Source organism: Oncorhynchus gorbuscha, linkage group LG03 (genome assembly GCF_021184085.1).
Source record: "Oncorhynchus gorbuscha isolate QuinsamMale2020 ecotype Even-year linkage group LG03, OgorEven_v1.0, whole genome shotgun sequence".
In the NCBI taxonomy this organism is placed as follows: Eukaryota; Metazoa; Chordata; class Actinopteri; order Salmoniformes; family Salmonidae; genus Oncorhynchus; species Oncorhynchus gorbuscha.
This window is the reverse complement of record NC_060175.1, coordinates 31,107,081-31,126,509: the sequence shown is the minus strand read 5'-3', so window position 1 is coordinate 31,126,509 and position 19,429 is coordinate 31,107,081. Positions and strand designations below refer to the sequence as shown.

General features: G+C 39.0%; 1 protein-coding gene and 1 pseudogene across 1 annotated transcript; both read left to right on the top strand.

Annotated features, from left to right (window-relative positions):
* The first annotated feature begins 2,761 nt into the window (after positions 1 to 2,761).
* LOC124019480 (homeobox protein Hox-C11a-like) lies at positions 2,762 to 5,333 on the top strand. Its single transcript, XM_046334831.1, has 3 exons — positions 2,762 to 3,467; positions 4,238 to 4,246; positions 4,789 to 5,333. Exons 1-3 carry the CDS (start codon positions 2,762 to 2,764, stop codon positions 5,019 to 5,021), a joined length of 948 nt encoding a protein of 315 aa, XP_046190787.1. The 3' UTR covers positions 5,022 to 5,333.
* Positions 5,334 to 7,094: 1,761 nt separating this feature from the next.
* Positions 7,095 to 19,044, top strand: LOC124016850 (annotated as a pseudogene).
* The last annotated feature ends 385 nt before the right edge of the window (positions 19,045 to 19,429 follow it).

Below are 19,429 nucleotides of genomic sequence, written 5' to 3'. Positions count from 1 at the left end.
TCGAAATTATATTTGCTACACACAATATTAAACGGTTGAAGAGAGACCGACAGTTTTAGGAGAAATATCTTAATTCAAGTCGAAGGAATATCTCGATTTGTTTTATATCAGTGTCCTATTGCGAGCAGGCTTGAACTAACCTAGCGTTCCAAGTGCACGCAGGCCTTCATGAAAGCAACATAGCCACTCACATTCAGATGCTATAGGCTACATGCTAATCTGTATTGAGAAATAATCTGTAGAAAGAATGTGTATTGTGCCTAAAAGAAACAGTATAGACAGTATGTTCAAATGAACACTGTATAGTGCACTTGGCATCCCTGCAGTTTGGAAAAGAGCACTTAATGGCCATACACGGCCGACGGTCCCAGGAAGAGAATACCATTTTTATGGCAGGCTATTTGTTTATTAGTTCTACTGCTCTCCGGGTGCAGTTTATGCGTACCGAGATTCAATCTTATCTTTTGCTGAATGTGACAAGAGATATACAGATATATTTCAAAGCAAACGCTATTGCTAACATTATATTGTGCACACATCGCACCTCTCTTTTCTTGAATTTCAACAGCTTTAGAATGCATGCATGTAGCCTATGACATATTCAACACAGTAAGTAAACACGATGATGTATAGTCTTCATGTAAGTGTCTGTTTCGGGTATGCTACATTTTGTGATTGTGGTCGAGATGTAAGGAATTAAAATGGCACAAATCTTTGTAAACTTCGCTCCTTTCGACAAAAGCCTACTAGCCAAATAGGTGAAGAAAAGTCCATTTACTGCAGCTCTTCCGCCTTTTATGGTGGTTGCTTGCAGGATTTTGGTGGTCAAATTCAAGTGCTGTGTCTGGACAGCTGTCGGATTTCTTTGTACTTGATTGCAGGCTTCTTGCGCCCAGGTCCTGAACATGTTCCTGCTTTTTTATTTTTACTTTTATTTAACTAGGCAAGTCATTTAAGAATTAATTCTTATCTTCAAACTTTTATTTAACTAGGAAAGTCAGTTAAGAACGAATTCTTATCTTCAATGAGGGCCTAGGAACTGTGGGTTATCTGCCTTGTTCAGGGGTAGAATGACAGGTTTTTACCTTGTCAACTCGGGGATTCGATCTTGAAAAATGTCGTTTACTAGTCTAAAGCTCTAACCACTAGGCTGCTTGCCGCATGAAACTCAAACGATGCGGTATTTATTTGTCCGCACAGCATAACGCTGAACTATCTTAAATAAATAGTAGTATTGAGCGCTTTTCCTAACCTCTAGTTCAATGAAACTATTTGGTCTTTATTAGTGATGTTAGTGATGGAAAAAGTATGTTTTCGAATATGCATAATGGCTTGTCATCCCGGGTTCTGGTTGATGCAAAAATGCATGGAAGAAATCTAATGTGCTATAGAGAGCTTGCATTCCTTTTATGCCTTCTCCCTTTGTAGCCTATTCCCAACGTGCAAAGTGCAAACGTAGAGACATCCGAACACGTGTAGGGAAATGTTATGGTAAAGCCATATTTATATGTGGATGTATCTTGAATATAAATTAAATAATAAATTAAAATGAGTGAAATGTCACAGACCGAGCATTTATTCCATAAATAGATGGCCAATATACAAATACAATGATATTAAGTGGTTTGTATAATTAAGCTAAAGCTAAATCTACATATGTAAAGCCGGGTTAATGTCTAAACATATTCATACAGGGAAAAGCATGGGTGCGCGCGCGCACGCACACACACACACACACACAAAAACACAGGTTATAAACTCAAGAACTATGTTTTTGCTCTCTGACTTCCTTGTTTCCATCACGTCGCCAAACACTGGCCTAACAAAAAAATATATTCAGAGTTTCGATGCAAATGTACATTCATGTTTCTTTCTTTCCGTGATCTTGGTTATGGGGGTAGAGCAATGACCCGCGTTAAAATTGGGTTCTTAACGAGATCTTTAATAAACCAGTTATTACAACAGGTTTACTTGGAATTCATAACATATAAACTAAACCATCCGACTAGATGATAATAAACATTTGATCTACATTTTATTTGCTGAAATATCAGGCTATATGGAAATTGGGCCTTCATTGCAAATTCATTCACAAAAGACGACTGTAAGAAATTCTAAGTGTTATCATCATTTATTTGTAATAATTCAAGAGTTTGTAGAATATGTTCAATATTCACTTCAAGTTTTTTTTGATAGGATAGAGGATTAATAGAGGTCTTTCATTGGTAGGAAAATAAATTGGGGAATGGGGTAATCTCAAACACTGCACGCTCACGTGGTCGAAATTCACTAAGGGCTGCAAAAGAATCATTATAGCTGACATTTGCATGGCCTCATAATATTAATAACCATAATAATAGTAATAAGAATAACATTAATAATCATTATTATTATAATCAAAAACCCGTACCTGTTAGTTATTTACTATGCATTGCATTGCGCGTGTACTATACGGTACAAGAGTTTGTATTATGATTATCGTTCAGAGACTAAAGCAAAAAATTGTAAGATACCTGATATTGATTTTTATAATACTCATGCGGTGTTGGAAAACCAATCGTTTGAACCTTCTATATTTTACCTAAGTGAACCACTCCTACACATGTAAGTGTTCCAAATTGATATATGACAATATCTACTTTCAATCACGTGTCTTGGGGCGACTTAGACGGATAGCACGTCATCTCGCCTTCCCAAATTCTCTCCTTCTGCAGTTCGAATCCAAAACATCTATCTATAGTGCAAGAGAACGGGGAGAAAGATGTTTAACTCGGTTAGTCTGGGAAGCTTCTGCTCACAGACGCGAAAAGACAGGACTTCCGAGTTCGGAGACAGAGCGAGCTGTGCGTCCAACCTTTACCTCCCCAGCTGCACATATTACGTCCCCGAATTTTCTGCTGTCTCTTCGTTCCTGCCACAGGCCCCATCTCGGCAAATCACCTACCCGTACTCCACGAACCTCTCCCAAGTGCAACCGGTTCGGGACGTTTCTTACGGTTTGGACCCCTCAACTAAGTGGCACCATAGAGGGAACTATGCGTCCTGCTACTCTGGGGAGGAACTGGTACATAGAGACTGCCTTCCGCCATCGTCCACCATGACAGAAATGCTGATGAAAAACGAAAGTGTATACAATCATCACCATCATCACCACAACCACCCAAGCTCCAACCACCTATCCACGGGCTTTTATTCGGGTGTGGGGAAAAACCACGTTCTACCGCAGGGCTTTGATCGCTTTTTCGAAAGCACACACAATGGGACCGAAAACAGCTCGACAGAGAACTGTGCTCAGAACGGCGAATCCAGTAAGCTGGATTCGGCGTCTCAGCCGCCTGCCGCCCTCCTCCATAGCGCCACAGGCCCTGAGAAAGACCCAGAGAATGAAGAGGAAAACGTTAATTCTGGTTCTTGTGCTTCTTCATCGGGCAAGAAAGACGACAGCGCCAACAAAACAAGCCACTCGAGTAGGTACCGAAGCTGTAAAAAAGGTTAAAGGACTAGCCCGGTATTTTTGTCGGTCAGATTTTATGTGGAGTTTTATAAGCATTCAACGGATTTTATTATAACCTACAAAGCTCTTTCTTCCAACAAGAAAACATTTTACGATGGGAAAGCGCTTTGAAAAAACCGATACGTTACACACAGGCAGCAGGCAGCAGCTCTCCCAGTCTGTGAAAATTTAATAGCCCGCTATTGTGACAAACGCTAACTTTGGTCATGAACTTGCGCTGGGCGATGTTTCACCAAGTTGTCGAGGGTAAAAAGCAATTGAGCAGAACACTGCTTTTGGGTGTCCTTTGATTCCCCCCCCCCCCTTCTCAGCAGCCTCCTGTAAAATGCAGAAATGCTACTGTGTTGCTACTGTGTTGCTACTCTGGACAGGTTGCTTTACGCATTAACAGCAGCTAGCATATTTGTTCGATCGAGATTGCATGTACAAAATAATAGCCTAATAATAGTTGTGATAATCATATTGTTTTGTTTCTTTGGGACCTATGCTCTTCTCAAAACGTGCATATGTATTGGTAACCGTGCAAGTAGGCTAGCCCAGTATTTTAGTTTGTAGGGTAATCAATTATTTAAAACTTCCAAGCGTTGAGATCTTACTCTAGGCTATTCTGTAAATCACCAACAAACTCGTTCGGTTTTGTTATAGTCCATGTAGAATATGATAAACCAATAAGCAAATAGCCTAGATATAATTCACTCATATTCATTTGAGACTAATAAACAGTGGCTCCCAGTCCGTAGGCCCAAGCGCCCCCATAGTGGCATGGAAGAATTTGTCTCTAGCCTATAATTATATCCCACCTATTTGATTCGGCAGTAATGCTATCTAGATATCTAGTGTTAATTCGCTATAGAGGATCGCATTATGATATGAAAGGAAGGTTCATTTTTCCATGATAGCCATATATTCCCATGTATTATGGCAGTGTTGAGTGGGGAATGTAAGGCAGGTAGTGAGGTGATGAAGTGCAATGTTTTTGTCGTTTCGTGAATAGCGTTACAAAACTCGTCAAGAGATTTTATAGAGATGGTTGATTATAGTTGTATGTTACAAGAGGATGGCACTGGGGGCCATGGATTTAAGGATACAGAGAAAGAAAATTAATGTGCAGGCTTGAGGGTAGGCTACGTGTTTAGGACTCTTGCATTTGATCAAACTTAACATACCCACGTTCTGAATCCCCATACGTTTCAGCGTGTATCGTAATGCTTGTTTTATCTGAAAAAACACTCGACCTTACATTCTCCTGATGATTTGTTTTATATTGCTCTAAGGTACACCACGCACCAGGAAGAAGAGGTGTCCTTACACGAAGTTCCAGATTCGGGAACTGGAAAGAGAGTTCTTCTTTAATGTTTATATCAACAAGGAGAAACGGTTGCAGCTCTCCAGAATGCTAAACCTCACTGACCGTCAGGTCAAAATCTGGTTCCAGAACCGCCGAATGAAAGAAAAGAAATTAAGCCGAGATCGGCTGCAGTATTTTTCTGGAAATCCCTTATTGTGAACTAAACTCTAAACTGGTAGCTTTGGTGAGAAATAATCATAAATATTATCATCTCTAAAACTGAATTGCCTTCGGAGGACAAGGCCGGACACGACTGGCCAAAAACAAGTGTTAGGTCATTAATGGAAACGCTGGGACTAGAAAGAAAATAAGTTATCAATATGTTTTACGTTTCCTTGTTTTGTTGAACCAATAACATGAACCAGCATAAAACAAGACATTAGAGAAATGTATCTCTGACAATAGCAGAGCAATGAAGGTAAACTATTCCATTGTTTTCCAATGAAATATTTATATTTACCGTTTGTCACATTCGGCCAAACATTTGAAACATTGTAATGGCAAGTACAACATCAGTAATTCTTTTTGTTTGATTATATCCTATTTCGATTCACTTGTGAAATTCTGTCTTTCCAGTGACATTTCTCTCTTTATCTCTGTATTACATCATTATCCTTTCTTTGTGAAAATGATTTTGCTACAAACTGAACCGACTTGAGGACAGCCGCACATACTCTTCTTCATAGATATGCAGATATATAAGCATTTTTGCAGCAACCAAGAACTTCGACACGAATCATCGGTCCCAAATGAATCTCCGTAGACTATATGACTGTATATATATATTTCATTTGTTTATAAAATGTTATCACTGAACCTAATTATTATATTTTCAAGAATTCTGAAAATAACTTAGCTCTAGGGCTACAAGCTCTTTGACTATAGCGAGCTTTGTGTTGATTGCTTCCCATTTACACGTTATGCAGTATTAAGATATGACGCCTATATGCATCAAGAGAAAGAATGTAACATAAAAATAAACGAATAGTGATTCTTACAACAAGCCATTCTTTGAGAGTTTTATATTATTATTTTTTATTGGGTCTAGGTCTGTATTTCAACGAACAACTACCAAGAACGTAATATTATACTTTGTGTATTCATGCAGAATGCTTGGTCTTTTGCAGAATCATTTGGGCTAGTCCTCAATGCTTGTGGAAGATCATTGCAAGTTACGTTCTACTTGCCTTCTTAAGTAGGCCCTTAATAGCACAGTATACAAATAAAACGCTGTGAAACCCTATACATGTCCCTGACAAGTCGTTGAGATTTCATGTTAAGATTCATGGAAAATAATTATAGGCTCTTTCTCAGAACTCAACTAGGTAGGCTAATTGATACAAATCAAAAATACTTGTCTACACACAAATCAATAGGCTAAAACTAGGTAAAATGTCAGATTAAATATTGGGAGTGCTTGTGACATAGTTAAACTATTTGTCATGAACATGAGGGTGCTACATTTGTCTTAATTGCCCACTTCTCTTATTTTCACGGAAAACTCTGCAAATAATTAGAGGTGCTATAATGTTGAATTTGTTTTCGTCCATGTATGACCTATAGGCTATATGTAAAGTAAAACACAGTTGCGTGTGCGTGCATGTGTGCGCGTGTTAGTGATGTTGTTGAGTGAATGTGTCAATGAGCTGGCCTGGTCTAGACACTGTCATAAAGACAGGGGCACTAAATAGCTACTTTTCTCTTAATTACACCGTCTGCCCAGTGGAGAGATTCCTTCCATCATAAATAGAGAGGTCGAGTAGGCTATAGGTGGCCGTTTACGTAAAAACATATAAACATCCTATTTGAAACATGTCTGATTTAGATAACATCCCGAGCGCACTATCTTCAGGTCATCCACTAGGCCTATATCTTTATCCATTTGCGCTTGGGACAACAAAACGACGACAACTTGGATATCCGTTTCTGGAGAGAAAAAAACTCAAGTTTATCGACCATTTGGTATAGGCCTTTACCTCACCACTGATGTCCTGCGGCGGTGACATGTTTTTTACTCTGTGGCTGCCGACGCATTTACGCATAGGCTATATCTAATGTAATTCATACCGATGCGCAACAATTTACAGATATGGAGGACTTTGAACGTTTAGGTGTATTTTGATGTATTGCAAGAAAGAAAGAGATATTGTCTTTGAACTTTCGTGAAGTCAAGGCCATCACCTTTAACCCTACGCAATAAAGTTGAATCCGAGACTGGCTTTGCTCTCGAAAATGCGGGTACCAACTGGTGAGCCAGCCAATGAGGGTTGCAAACGAAAGAGTGTCGGGGGGAATGGGGGATGGAGTTTGAAGGGAGATGTTTAGAGAACCTACCATTGACCTCTTGAAAACTGACGCTATAATAGGCTAATGTTGTTTTTTTCAACCTAGATTTTTGAAAAACAAATTTCCATGTTTTGTTTGCTATTGTTTAATATCTGTTTAATTTGAGGTATTTGTGAACCCAAAATAAGCAAAACAGTTCGTCTGTATTGGATACGCTTTATATGCATGATCATACTATTATAATTAATTTGCTGTAGGCTAATTGAAATGGAAAAGCAACCCCAATTTGACATCTGGAGTGCAGCAATTTGAAGTCCTCGAGCAATTGAATAGTGTAACATGTATTTTGTTAAAACCAGATTGGAACTTTGAGGTCTAAGTGTATAACACTGTCCAACACTCCAAATAACCTAAACGTTTTGCATTTTCCATATTTTCATGTGGCCTCATATGGGCTACTTCAAAAGTCTCATACATACAGGATGAAATAATAGTTAGATATAGGCCTACATATACTGAGTGTACAAAATATTAGGAATAGCCTCTATTTCCATGACATAGACTGACCATGTGATTCCAGGTGAAAGTTATGATCCCTTATTGTTGTCACTTGTTAAATCCACTAGAATCAGTGTAGATGAAGGGAAGAATGATTTTTAAGCCTTGAGACAATTGAGACATCAAATCAATCAAATGTATTTATAAAGCCTTTCTTACGTCAGCTGATGTCACAAAGTGCTGTACAGAAAACCAGCCTAAAACCCCAAACAGCATGCAATGCAGGTGTAGAAGCACCATGGCTAGGAAAAACTCCCTAGAAAGGCCAGAACATAGGAAGAAACCTAGAGAGGAACCAGGCTATGAGGGGTAGCCAGTCCTCTTCTGGCTGTGCCGGGTGGAGATTATAACAGAACATGGCCAAGATGTTCAAATGTTCATAGATGACCAGCTGGGTCAAATAATAAGAATCACAGTGGTTGTAGAGGGCGCAACGGGTCAGCACCTCAGGAATAAATGTCAGTTGGCTTTTCATAGTCGATCATTCAGAGTATCTCTACCGCTCCTGCAGTCTCTAGAGAGTTGAAAACAACAGGTCTGGGACAGGTAGCACGTCCGGTGAACAAGTCAGGGTTCCATAGCCGCAGGCAGAACAGTTGAAACTGGAGCAGCAGCAAGACCAGGTGGACTGGGGACATGGTCCTAGGGCTCAGGTCCTCCAAGACAGAAAGAAAGAAAGAAAGAGAAAGAAAGAAAGAAAGAAAGAAAGAAAGAAAGAAAGAAAGAAAGAAAGAAAGAAAGAAAGAACGAAAGAAAGAAAAAGAGAGAGAGAGAGAATTAGAGAGCATACTTAAATTCACACAGGAACCCTGATAAGACAGGATCAATTCTCCAGATATAACAGACTGACACTAGCCCCCCAACACATAAACTATTGCAGCATAAACTATTGCAGACATGGATTGTGTATGTGTGCCATTCAGAGGGTGAATGGGTAAGTCAACAAATGTAAGTGTCTTTGAGTCGGGTATGGTAGTATGTGGCAGGCACATTGGCTTGAGTGATTCAAGAATTGGAACACGTGGGTTTTTGACAGTGTTCGGTGTGTATCAAGAATGGTCCACCATCCAAAGGACAGACATCCAGCCAACTTGACACAACTGTGGGAAGGTTTGGAGTTAACATGGGGCAGCACCTTTGTGGAATGCTTTCCACACCTTGTAGAGTCTATGCCCCGACAAATTGAGGCTGTTCTGAGGGCTAACGTGTGTGCAACTCAATATTAGGTAGGTACTCCTAATGTTTTGTACACTCAGTGTATTTCAAATATGCTTTTTCCATTTAGTTCCAAATACAAAATGGATTGGCTGATGACCAAACATGTATAATTTTGGCTTATAGCTCAAGTAACCCCCCCTCAAACTAATTTAGCATAATATGCCTACCGTGTGATAAAATACATATGGCTGAGGGAAGAGGAGTAGGTTCTGGATCAATGATGGAGATCAAGACTCTCACACTACTGCTCTTACACCCCGCTGAGGGACCTTGGGCCTGAACTGGAGTTTTTCACAATTCAGGGTCCCTCTCACGGCATCAGATTGCCTGCTCTTCTTGGCTCTCGCCTCTCCTTCATTTTACTCTTGTGTGCATGTGCCTATGAGACCAGCAGTCTCTGGAGTGTGTCTGGTGGTGTCAAACGTCACTCAAAGGTGTGTCAGATCTCTGTTTACAATATTGACATAATCAATACATGCTCTCCTAATTGACCTCTTGACATTATTAATCGGGTAGGAATCGTGGCTGTGGTACAATCAAATAAATCCAGACCCCCACACAAATCCAGACCCCCACACAAATCCAGACCCCCACACAAATCCAGACCCCCACACAAATCCAGGGCCCCACAAAAAAACTGCGCTTTATTTGGTGTTACGTCAATTTTGTTATGACCACGAGGCGACGCTTCCGCACCAGATAGACAATTGTTGAACAAGGCCCTAATGGTACGATAGCCCTCTATTGAGAATAATAATAATAATAATAGAACCACAGGGAGGAGAAAGAAGAATAGCTACTTTGATTATAGCCTACATTGCTTTTAAGCTACAGGCACAACTGCGATACCAGCGTGCTCTTTTGAAGGCTTTGTTAGTATGGGTCTTAAAAAATCATATTTAGCCTATAAGCTAGCTAGGCTTATGGTATGAAGGCATGCAATTGGACGAGAGGATGCAGTGATCTTTAGGAAATCAAGGTCAGGTTTCCAAAAAGCAATTGTTTGTGCGTAAAGGTCTTTCTGGTGTATGGTGTGCATAATGGTGGGTGGGTGTGTGACAGAGAGATAGACTGTGTATATGCCTATGTGTGTGAGTGCGCATTATTTCAGAGAACGATATTTCGCTTAACCCAGCAAGGCGATGACAAGCCTATGTGCAGTTTGGTAAATTGTTTAAGATTTTTTACGATGTTCAAATGTAATATTATGCTGACTTATCTTGTGGGCCTATATCACACCTGGCAGATTTATAATTTGATTTAAGGCAGAGAACCTGCGTCGAGCGGGCTTCAATTGCAAAATAGCTCAACGTTGTTTCAAATGTAATATTATTTTACTGTTACTTTGATGGCATGAAGGCGGACTCCATTTTAGTGTGTGTTGTGGAGGATTAGCTGCGTGTTACACCATCAAGGATTTAGGTTTTTATTTTACTAGGCAAGTCAGTTAAGAACAAATTCTTATTTTCAATGACGGCCTAGGAACAGTGGGTTAACTTTTATATTGTTACGTTATGCTTCGTGAAGCATGAAATAGTAATAAGTAGCCTAAAAAACAAATATAATTAGCCCGTATAGTAGTTAATCATATTAAGCTAAAATTAATTACTAATATAGGAATGTGAATGTGAAGAATAAGAACATGGATATAAATAATAATAGTCCGTTTAATGTTGGCAACGGGTGTTTAACCATTAAAACGTTTCCATTGATGCAACTTCTTATCATTAAGATTTCAATTTTCAGAAAATGTGCATGCTATTTTTAAAATCAGACTGGTATTTTATGTGCTCGTGTTTATATTCTAGCTTGTAAACTTTCTATGCAGGTCTAGATCCCTGGCCCGTTCAGCGTACCCCGCGCAGGTAAGCTATATGTGTGCATGGGTGTGCATATGTTAAGGTCGTTCACCCTGGGGTATTGGAATGTCACAGGATTTGAACACGAGTGTGTGTTTTGTGTAATAAGATTATATATTTTAAGGTTTTGGGGTGTAGTGAGTCGGCAGCAAGGTGACGTAAAATCAATAAACGAACGCCGAAATAGCCTACATCTGGCTCATACCTTCTTATTTAAGCAATGTTTTCAGATGTGTTGAATTCCATCGCGATACCCAATAAAACCAATAGATTTAGACATATTTGAAGGCTACTTTATTAATCGAAAACCCTTTATAGAAAGCCCAGATGTTCATATGTTTTGCCTACTGAAAACATCTGACTGATCCGATGTTTTTCTACTGATCTTATTTATGAAATATACACTTATATTATGTTATAGTGCTATTAATATGTTATACAGATTATGAAACCATGGTAATCCAATGCGTTTCATATCAAAATTAAGATAGTTGCACATTATGTCCTCCAAATAATAAAATTCAGCACACTGTGCCTACTTCAAGGCTTTTTGGAATTATAACGCTGATTTTACTGAAAGCTGACGGGTCTATTCATTTATTTAATTATACAAGAGCCAACAAGCAATCACAATGCCTTGGATCAGTTCTGTCTAAACACACCCTTATAAACAAATATTAGTTTTGTTCCTAATGATATAGGCCTACTGACAATGTCTTGTTGATATTCAAAATGTGTGGAAGACGGGTTGACCAGGTGCTACGGACAACACTCAGTCACATAACTTCTCTTGCTCCTCACCGTCAGCCCATCCTCTTTAAAAACGTCATTGATATCAAGTAGGCCTATGCTCCAGAAATGGGCTACATACCCTTTTTTGTGATCTTAAGAACCAACCTCTGAATGTAATCCAGTTCCTGCCATGTATTAAACTCACATAGCCTCTAAGCCAACTCACCACACTGAACGAGGCGGGATCTCTTAAATTAACAATAATTTTTAAGATTGTAAATTAAGCCTCTGTGCCCTATAGGCAGGCCAGCTATAGGCCTAGCTGTTTTGTTTTATTTCATACAAACATAAGGACGCGACATTAGCAATTGTAACATGGACAGCCACATCACTATTTTATATTGCTTTGAAATCAAGCTCATTCTCAAAGGGCTGAATTCTTATTTTAGAAATGGCCAAGTACAGGATGTTTCGCATAAATCATGTAAGCTATTGATATAAATGGTCGATTTAAGATGCGTGCAGATATAGCCTAGCCCTACCATTATAGGATTCGACCAGCATAGCCTACATTCACTTTCTATCCCCCTGATCCGTGTTTAAATCGTTAGGCTACACCATAACATGCTGTGAAAAGGCTGGATCATTGTCAGTGACCTCCCCGTCGGCGCCATTGAGGGCAAAAGTCGCAGCAAAACAAACCAGTTTTTCAATAATTCTTAGATGGTAGGCTATAGTTGACTAATGTGTGGATTACATTTATTTTGAATTGCAAGGCTCTCTGGCAGATTATGACAGCGACACGTTAACTGAGAAGTTATATCAAATATAGGCTTATATGCATATCTGTTCGAATAAAGGAGAATGTAATGTTATGTTGTATTTTCTAAATCACCATGGATTATGTAGGCTAGGTCAACAGGAAGATAACTTAACTAAGTAAAATATGAACGATTCGGATGCACATCTAGTATAGTTGACCATATATAATAATGCATGCCACTAGCAAACTACATTTTGTTTTTGTAAGTTATCTTTGCGGAATTGAACCCACGATCATAGCATTTCTAGCAGTGTGCTCTGTAAGCTACTTACTGAGTCACACAACATAATTAACACTTACATGATTGAATCCAATGATTAAGGATCAGCGAAGAAAACTCAACATTCAATTGTCACTATATTATTATTCTCTCTTCTGTAGGTTTTCTCATGCTATGGGGAAACAGATGACTCTCTATGAAATTGCCTCTCAAACAAGTTTTTTTACCAATATATTAGCATAGAAGCCTCAAACAAGTAATGGCAGTAAGTTTTACAAGAAAATAGATGGAAATAGATTAACCATGATAAAATGGGTTTATTTAAAGCAACAAGGCCCGATGGGGTGTGGTATATGGCCAATATACCATGGCAAAGGGCTGTTCTTATGCAGGATGCAACGCAGTGTCTGGACACAGCCCGTAGCTGTGGTATATTGTCCATATCCCACAAATCCACGAGGTGCCTTATTGCTATTATAAACTGATTACCAACTTAATTAGAGCTGTAAAATGTTTTGTGGTATACGGTCTGATATACCACGTCTGTCAGCCAATCAGCATTCAGGGATCGAACCACCCAGTTTATTATTAAACTGTATAATGAACATTACGTTGGTAGCCAGTTTCTAATAGCAATAGGGAACATTGGGGGGTTGTTGCCAATTTACCACGGCTAAGGGCTGTATCCAGACACTCCGCATTGCGTTGTGCGTAAGAACAGCCCTCAAACTTAGTATATTGGCCATATGCCACACCCCCTCGGGCCTTATTGCTTAATTACATCATGGCATTGATGAAAAATCTTTCTGATTGGCTTGAAGAGCATTCGATATTTCCTTGTAACGCACGGTATATCAGTTAAATGGTTATAGTTCATTCTTACATGTTCTATTGAGCTGCTTTTGAAAGCTAAAGTCGAATTGAAAACATTTTCTGGTATTGAATTCGATTTTCATAATAGCAAGCTAGGACGGATAGTTTGGTTAGCTATACTAGCAAGTATGTTTGTTTGGTTACCAATACAACTGCTGTAGCTTTCAAGTAAACTTGCTAGCTGCTTTAGTGGATGTTGACCACATTTCTACCTGTAAACAGTGCTAGACATGGGCAGGCGCTCACTGGAGCTGAGTACAGGCATCTCAGGGTGTCTACTGCTTGAGCTCCTGTTTCTCTTATAGAATCTTAGCTCAAAAGTATTGTAGAGCTCCCGCCCCTTAATATAAACAGTACCGGCACCCCAAATGAGTACTGGAACCTATTTCAGTCCAAGTCAAGTGTAACAGTATAACTTTAGACCGTCCCCCGCCCATACCGGGGCGCGAACCAGGGACCCTCTGCACACATCAATAGCAGTCACCCTTGAAGCATCGTCTATTTAGCGCGCATCACCACTAACTAAGCTAGCGTTTCACATCCGTTACACAAGCACTGCTTGGAAATGAACACATTTCTAGTGGCAAATGTGTCAAATTATAGCCATTATAGCCAAATTATAGCTCTGGAAAATATTGAAACTCAGTGGAAGGTGAGTTTAACTCCCGTAGCGCATCGTGGAACACACCTTCCACGTCGTTCATTATTTTCCAGAGAACGCAGTTGATTATCCTTTACATAATTAAATAATATAATTATGCAAATGTTTGCATCACTATTATAGCCACTATTGTAGCCAATAGCCTATATGTGGTTCAACTATATTGATCTGTGATTAACGCAAGAAAATGGACAGTACAATTTTTTAAAACATAAACAATTAAATGGTTTAAATAATTTTAATTAAAAAAGGCAAACAAAAGGGGTAGTAGCCTTTTGCTTACTTTTGAATTACTTGTCAGACAACGACTGTCTAAGTGTATAAAAACAAATGTAAAGATTTGCACACAAAAAAAAGGACAGGCTTTTGATAACAGGTTAATGCATAGTAATGAGAGAAATTCTCTAAAACACATTCATTACCTTTTGGCTATAGATAATAGTGTTTATTACATTTATAAACCTGACAATATACACTTTCTCATTCCACTCGTTTCTTTATCACTCTGGCACAGCCTATAAACAAAGCTACTGCGTTCGTCAATTGTGTTGTTGTTTCTCTTTTATTATACCCTACTATTACATGCCATTTATAGAACTCTATGAAAGAGACTACTGCCATGTCTGCCATGTACTGCCATGTCCAGTTTTAATGAACTATAAGAAATATAAACAACAGATAATGTTTCGTTATTACCTTTAGAAAACATAGTTATAATAAGAACACAAGTATCAAAGACAGCACTTATATGTGTAATGTCAGCCTATATGTTGTGCAATTTACATAACATATCTTCTTTAGGTTTATCCTCTTCTTTTTCGCCAGCTCCATTGCTCACTTTTGTTTTCTAGAACACATATTTCAATAGAACACTATTTTAATTAGTCTCTACTACTGTATGTTCAGGAACTTGCGTCTGTACCCTATCTGTATCTGTCCTGCTAGATGGCGCCCTTACTCTGTCATAGAGCTCGACAACTTGACCCTGGTGTCGTCATGGCAGTCTGGTTCATCAAGGCCACTTTCAAACACCTAATGGTCTGAAAGTCACGTGACATGCCTTGTACGTCCATAATTATGTTGATGAAGTTTTTTGATGCTTTACGTCCCCGACTCGAATATGTCAGCTTCCTACCCGACTATAATCCCCTACGAGGGCTCTGAACAGTGGTCAACATAAGAAAGATAACAATACAATTGAATTTCCAAATAGAATCCCAGCTTCTAAATTCCATGTTGAATAGTTGGTAGGAGGATCCTCTGTGTGCAGAGATAAGGGCTATTTTGGCAGTTCCGGAATGTAGGTTCTTAGAGGTTTCGACCGAGTGTGACTGTTCGACGGTGAGAAATGATGGAATCGCGTCTTCGCCTCTTTCCAAATGACCAGGTGCGCCATCTCTGACAAAGATGGCTCTCACCACCCACCATCACCAACATTACCTAACGGAGCTAAATTGGCTGAAGATAAAAATGCATCCCAGGTTCTTTCCCATCAGAAAGTGTGACGGAGGACTCAATGTGCTTCCTATATAGCGGGGATCCAAACGGACGCACGGAGACTGTTTCTCCTTGTTCCTACAAAAGGATGGCTGACAGACGCCATCACAGTCAAATGCACGAACATTCTCGTCCGGAATCACCTACAGCCAGTCAACGGTACCCGAGAAAGGAGAATGTGCATGGCTTCGGCCTATATAGTATATTCTCTGTGGTCGAAACTGGGACAGAGAATCCAGAACCATTTAACTACACCTGCGAAACCAATCAGGAGGCGTATCTGGCAGACAGTAAACTTGAGGAAAATTACAGCTCAACGAAACGACTCTCTGAGAAAGAGATTGTCCTCAAAACGGACGGAAGCACAGACAACTCAGACAGTGAGGTTAAAGGTAACACGCACACGGATTATATCACATAAATAAGCATTATCATCCCACGATGATTAAGTAGACATTTCCCCTAAATTGAGTAGCCTAAGCCATACACTTCCCTCCCTACGCCATCTTTCCTAAACATCTCCAAATAACATTCACACAGTACCGGTTAACGCACAGGCCTGCTTGTTGGCTACTTTTCGTTGTTTATTTCACTGGACTACGAGGGTGATCTGGAAGGGTAGACTGCATATGCTCTTGACATAGCCCATATTTACCAGTGCCAATTTTCTGGGAGGAACATAATCCGTTAACCATTGAACTACATTTTTGATTTTGAGAAATGAAATTGCACACTGCACACAACTTTGCAGTTGAGATGGAGCTCATTTATTCTTATTTTGAGAAATGAAATTGCACATGGAACACAACTTTGCAGTTGAGATGGAGCTCATTTATTCTTATTTTGAGAAGGTTTAACAAATGAGATTTGCTATGTCTAATTGGTGGTCATGATAATAATAATAATCAGATTGGATAGACCTACTATAGTCCCGATGTCTCGCTTGGATTTCTTATAATAAAGGAATTGGCTACTAGTAAAATGGGAGGCCTATCCAAATGTATACACAGTAAAAATATAGTTATGGCAATTAATAAAATAAAGCATAATTCACGTTATGTGCTTCTAATATAGCCTGGTTTATATCTCATTGGATTTAAACAGATGATGCTAGTTTCCGAGACACAGATTCCTAGACTAAAAAGCATGTTCAATGGAAACTCACTGTTTAAACTCTATTTAATCTGTACCCGGGAAAGCGAGCCGAGAAGACATAGCCTACAGACAAACTGCGCAGAAAAAAAAAAAAAAATGTAGGCGTTTGGTGAAGGGTAACGGAATGGGTGTTTGTATGCTTGCTTATGTTTTTGCAGCTTGTTCGCTTTCGAAACAACATTTTGTAGATACATTGTCGGTATCTACTTTTTCGAAGTATAAAACAATAAATCTAAAACACATACAACCTCAAGTTATGACGTTTTACTTAGTAAGTTCAGGAAAAACAAATAATTATAAAAACAATTGTAGGACCAACTGATGAACTTCAGGCTGATGGGGATTCGTTTATTATTATTAGGACTATTATTATTATTATCATTATTTATGTATTCATCTTAGGCCTGGTATTGAGCATATCTGATCCGCGGCATGTGCATCCGAAATTCACGCCAATGCTTACACAATGAATGCTTTATTTATTTAACTCTTGTTTAAACCCGGCAGATGTGAGGCTTATATTTCCATGTAATTAAGAACAACGTATGATTTAGGGCGAAATATTAAATGTTGCTTCAGTCCCTAATTTCTATCTTCCTTAAATCTAACAAATTCGTTACAGTAGGCCCTACTAATAACTTGCTATTAAAATATTAGGTCTTTTATCCCACATTCTAAAAGAGTAATTAATAAGTAATTCACTGAAAAATGATCAAAACACTGCGCTGCGTTGAATACTAGCCTTTATGATTTCCGGATTGTTTCCCCATGTGAACAGTGTGATTAGCTTTATTATTCGTGCCCGCTGCACCATGTAGGCCTAATCAAGACAGAAACTCCTCCGGACTCCTTTATGGATAGACTCGACTATACACCCCGGACATCGTCCGTGGTATCTATCCCTCTTACCAAGACCTGTATTGCGGCAATAACTAATATCTACATTTAATGTATATCTTATATCTTATGCTATTTGGTCCAGTTGGTCCAATGAAATAACATAATGTAATTCTTATCGCCAAAAAATACACAAGTTACTCATATGAATTAACAATGTATTTTTATTAGCCTATTTGCCTGATGAGATCAACTCACATTTTTCATATACCCAGTGTTTCTATATAGTTAACTGTTTCAATTGGCCTTGATTGAGCGTAGGCTTCTCCAGATACGCAAATAATGGTGCATTAGTTAAGCTATATTCTCTAAGAGGTCATTTATCATCTCACTAAAGACTATGATTAGGCTATACCTCCGTGCATTAAGGCATCATAGACAACGACATGTTATGACCTTTATGTAACCTTGAAAGAAAACAATTGGAGTTGAAATTATATATTAGCATCGATTAGCAACTCCATTAAGCTATAGGCCTACAGTGCAAAGTGCAATTCTACTATAGGCCTACAGTGCAAAGTGCAATTCTACTATAGGCCTACAGTGCAAAGTGCAATTCTACTATAGGTCTACAGTGCAAAGTGCAATTCTACTATAGGCCTACAGTGCAAAGTGCAATTCTACTATAGGCCTACAGTGCAAAGTGCAATTATACTATAGGTCTACAGTGCAAAGTGCAATTCTACTATAGGCCTACAGTGCAAAGTGCAATTCTACTATAGGCCTACAGTGCAAAGTGCAATTCTACTATAGGTCTACAGTGCAAAGTGCAATTCTACTATAGGCCTACAGTGCAAAGTGCAATTCTACTATAGGCCTACAGTGCAAAGTGCAATTCTACTATAGGCCTACAGTGCAAAGTGCAATTCTACTATAGGTCTACAGTGCAAAGTGCAATTCTACTATAGGCCTACAGTGCAAAGTGCAATTCTACTATAGGCTTACAGTGCAAAGTGCAATTCTACTATAGGCCTACAGTGCAAAGTGCAATTCTACTATAGGCGAAGGTGTGTTACATATGCCAGTGATTATTATGTTCTATCACAAATTAGGATACGTTTAGGCTATAAACGAATAATTATGTTAATTCAACTAATTCCTTTTTTACAGGATTGGAGAATTGCATTGGAAACTGGATCAAAGCTAAAAGTGGACGGAAAAAGCGTTGTCCTTGCACCAAACATCAAACTCTGGAACTGGAAAAATAGTTCTTGTTCAACATGTATCTGACGCGAGAGCGCCGCCTGGAGATGAACAAGAGTATTGACTTATCTGACAGATAGGTCAAAACATGGTTCCAAAATCGACGCATGAAACGCAAGAAATTCCGGGAGAGTCGAGCGCTAACCTCTGCTTATGACTACACCTTATTTGAAGAGAAACTTCACAAAAGCTACACTTAGGCTACACATTAGCTAGCAGACTAAACTCCACTCCATTGTTAATGAAGTTTGCTACACATAGGCAAACAAGGTCCAGCTTTGCACACGATACAAGCATGCAGGAGAAATCATCTAGAGCAGGTTATAAATTGAGTTCATGCATGGTTTTGTCAAACGTTTCAGTTTTTAGGACTTGACAGTGAAATGCTATGAATCTCTCCAGATGCACATTGTTTTAAAACGCTGGACATGAATTATTTAGAAAAATGCCTTAAAGTGACAGTAGTGCGTTTGCATTGTTTTCCATACACTTTTGATGAATTTTGATGTATTTACTTGGTCTCTGACTTTCTTTCGTTTATGTTGTTTTGTTTTTTGTTGTTTTTTGTTCATCTGAACTTGATGT

Excerpts from the sequence above, each read along its gene's own strand:
- LOC124019480 (XM_046334831.1), top strand. The coding sequence starts at position 2,762 with ATGTTTAACTCGGTTAGTCTGGGAAGCTTCTGCTCACAGACGCGAAAA.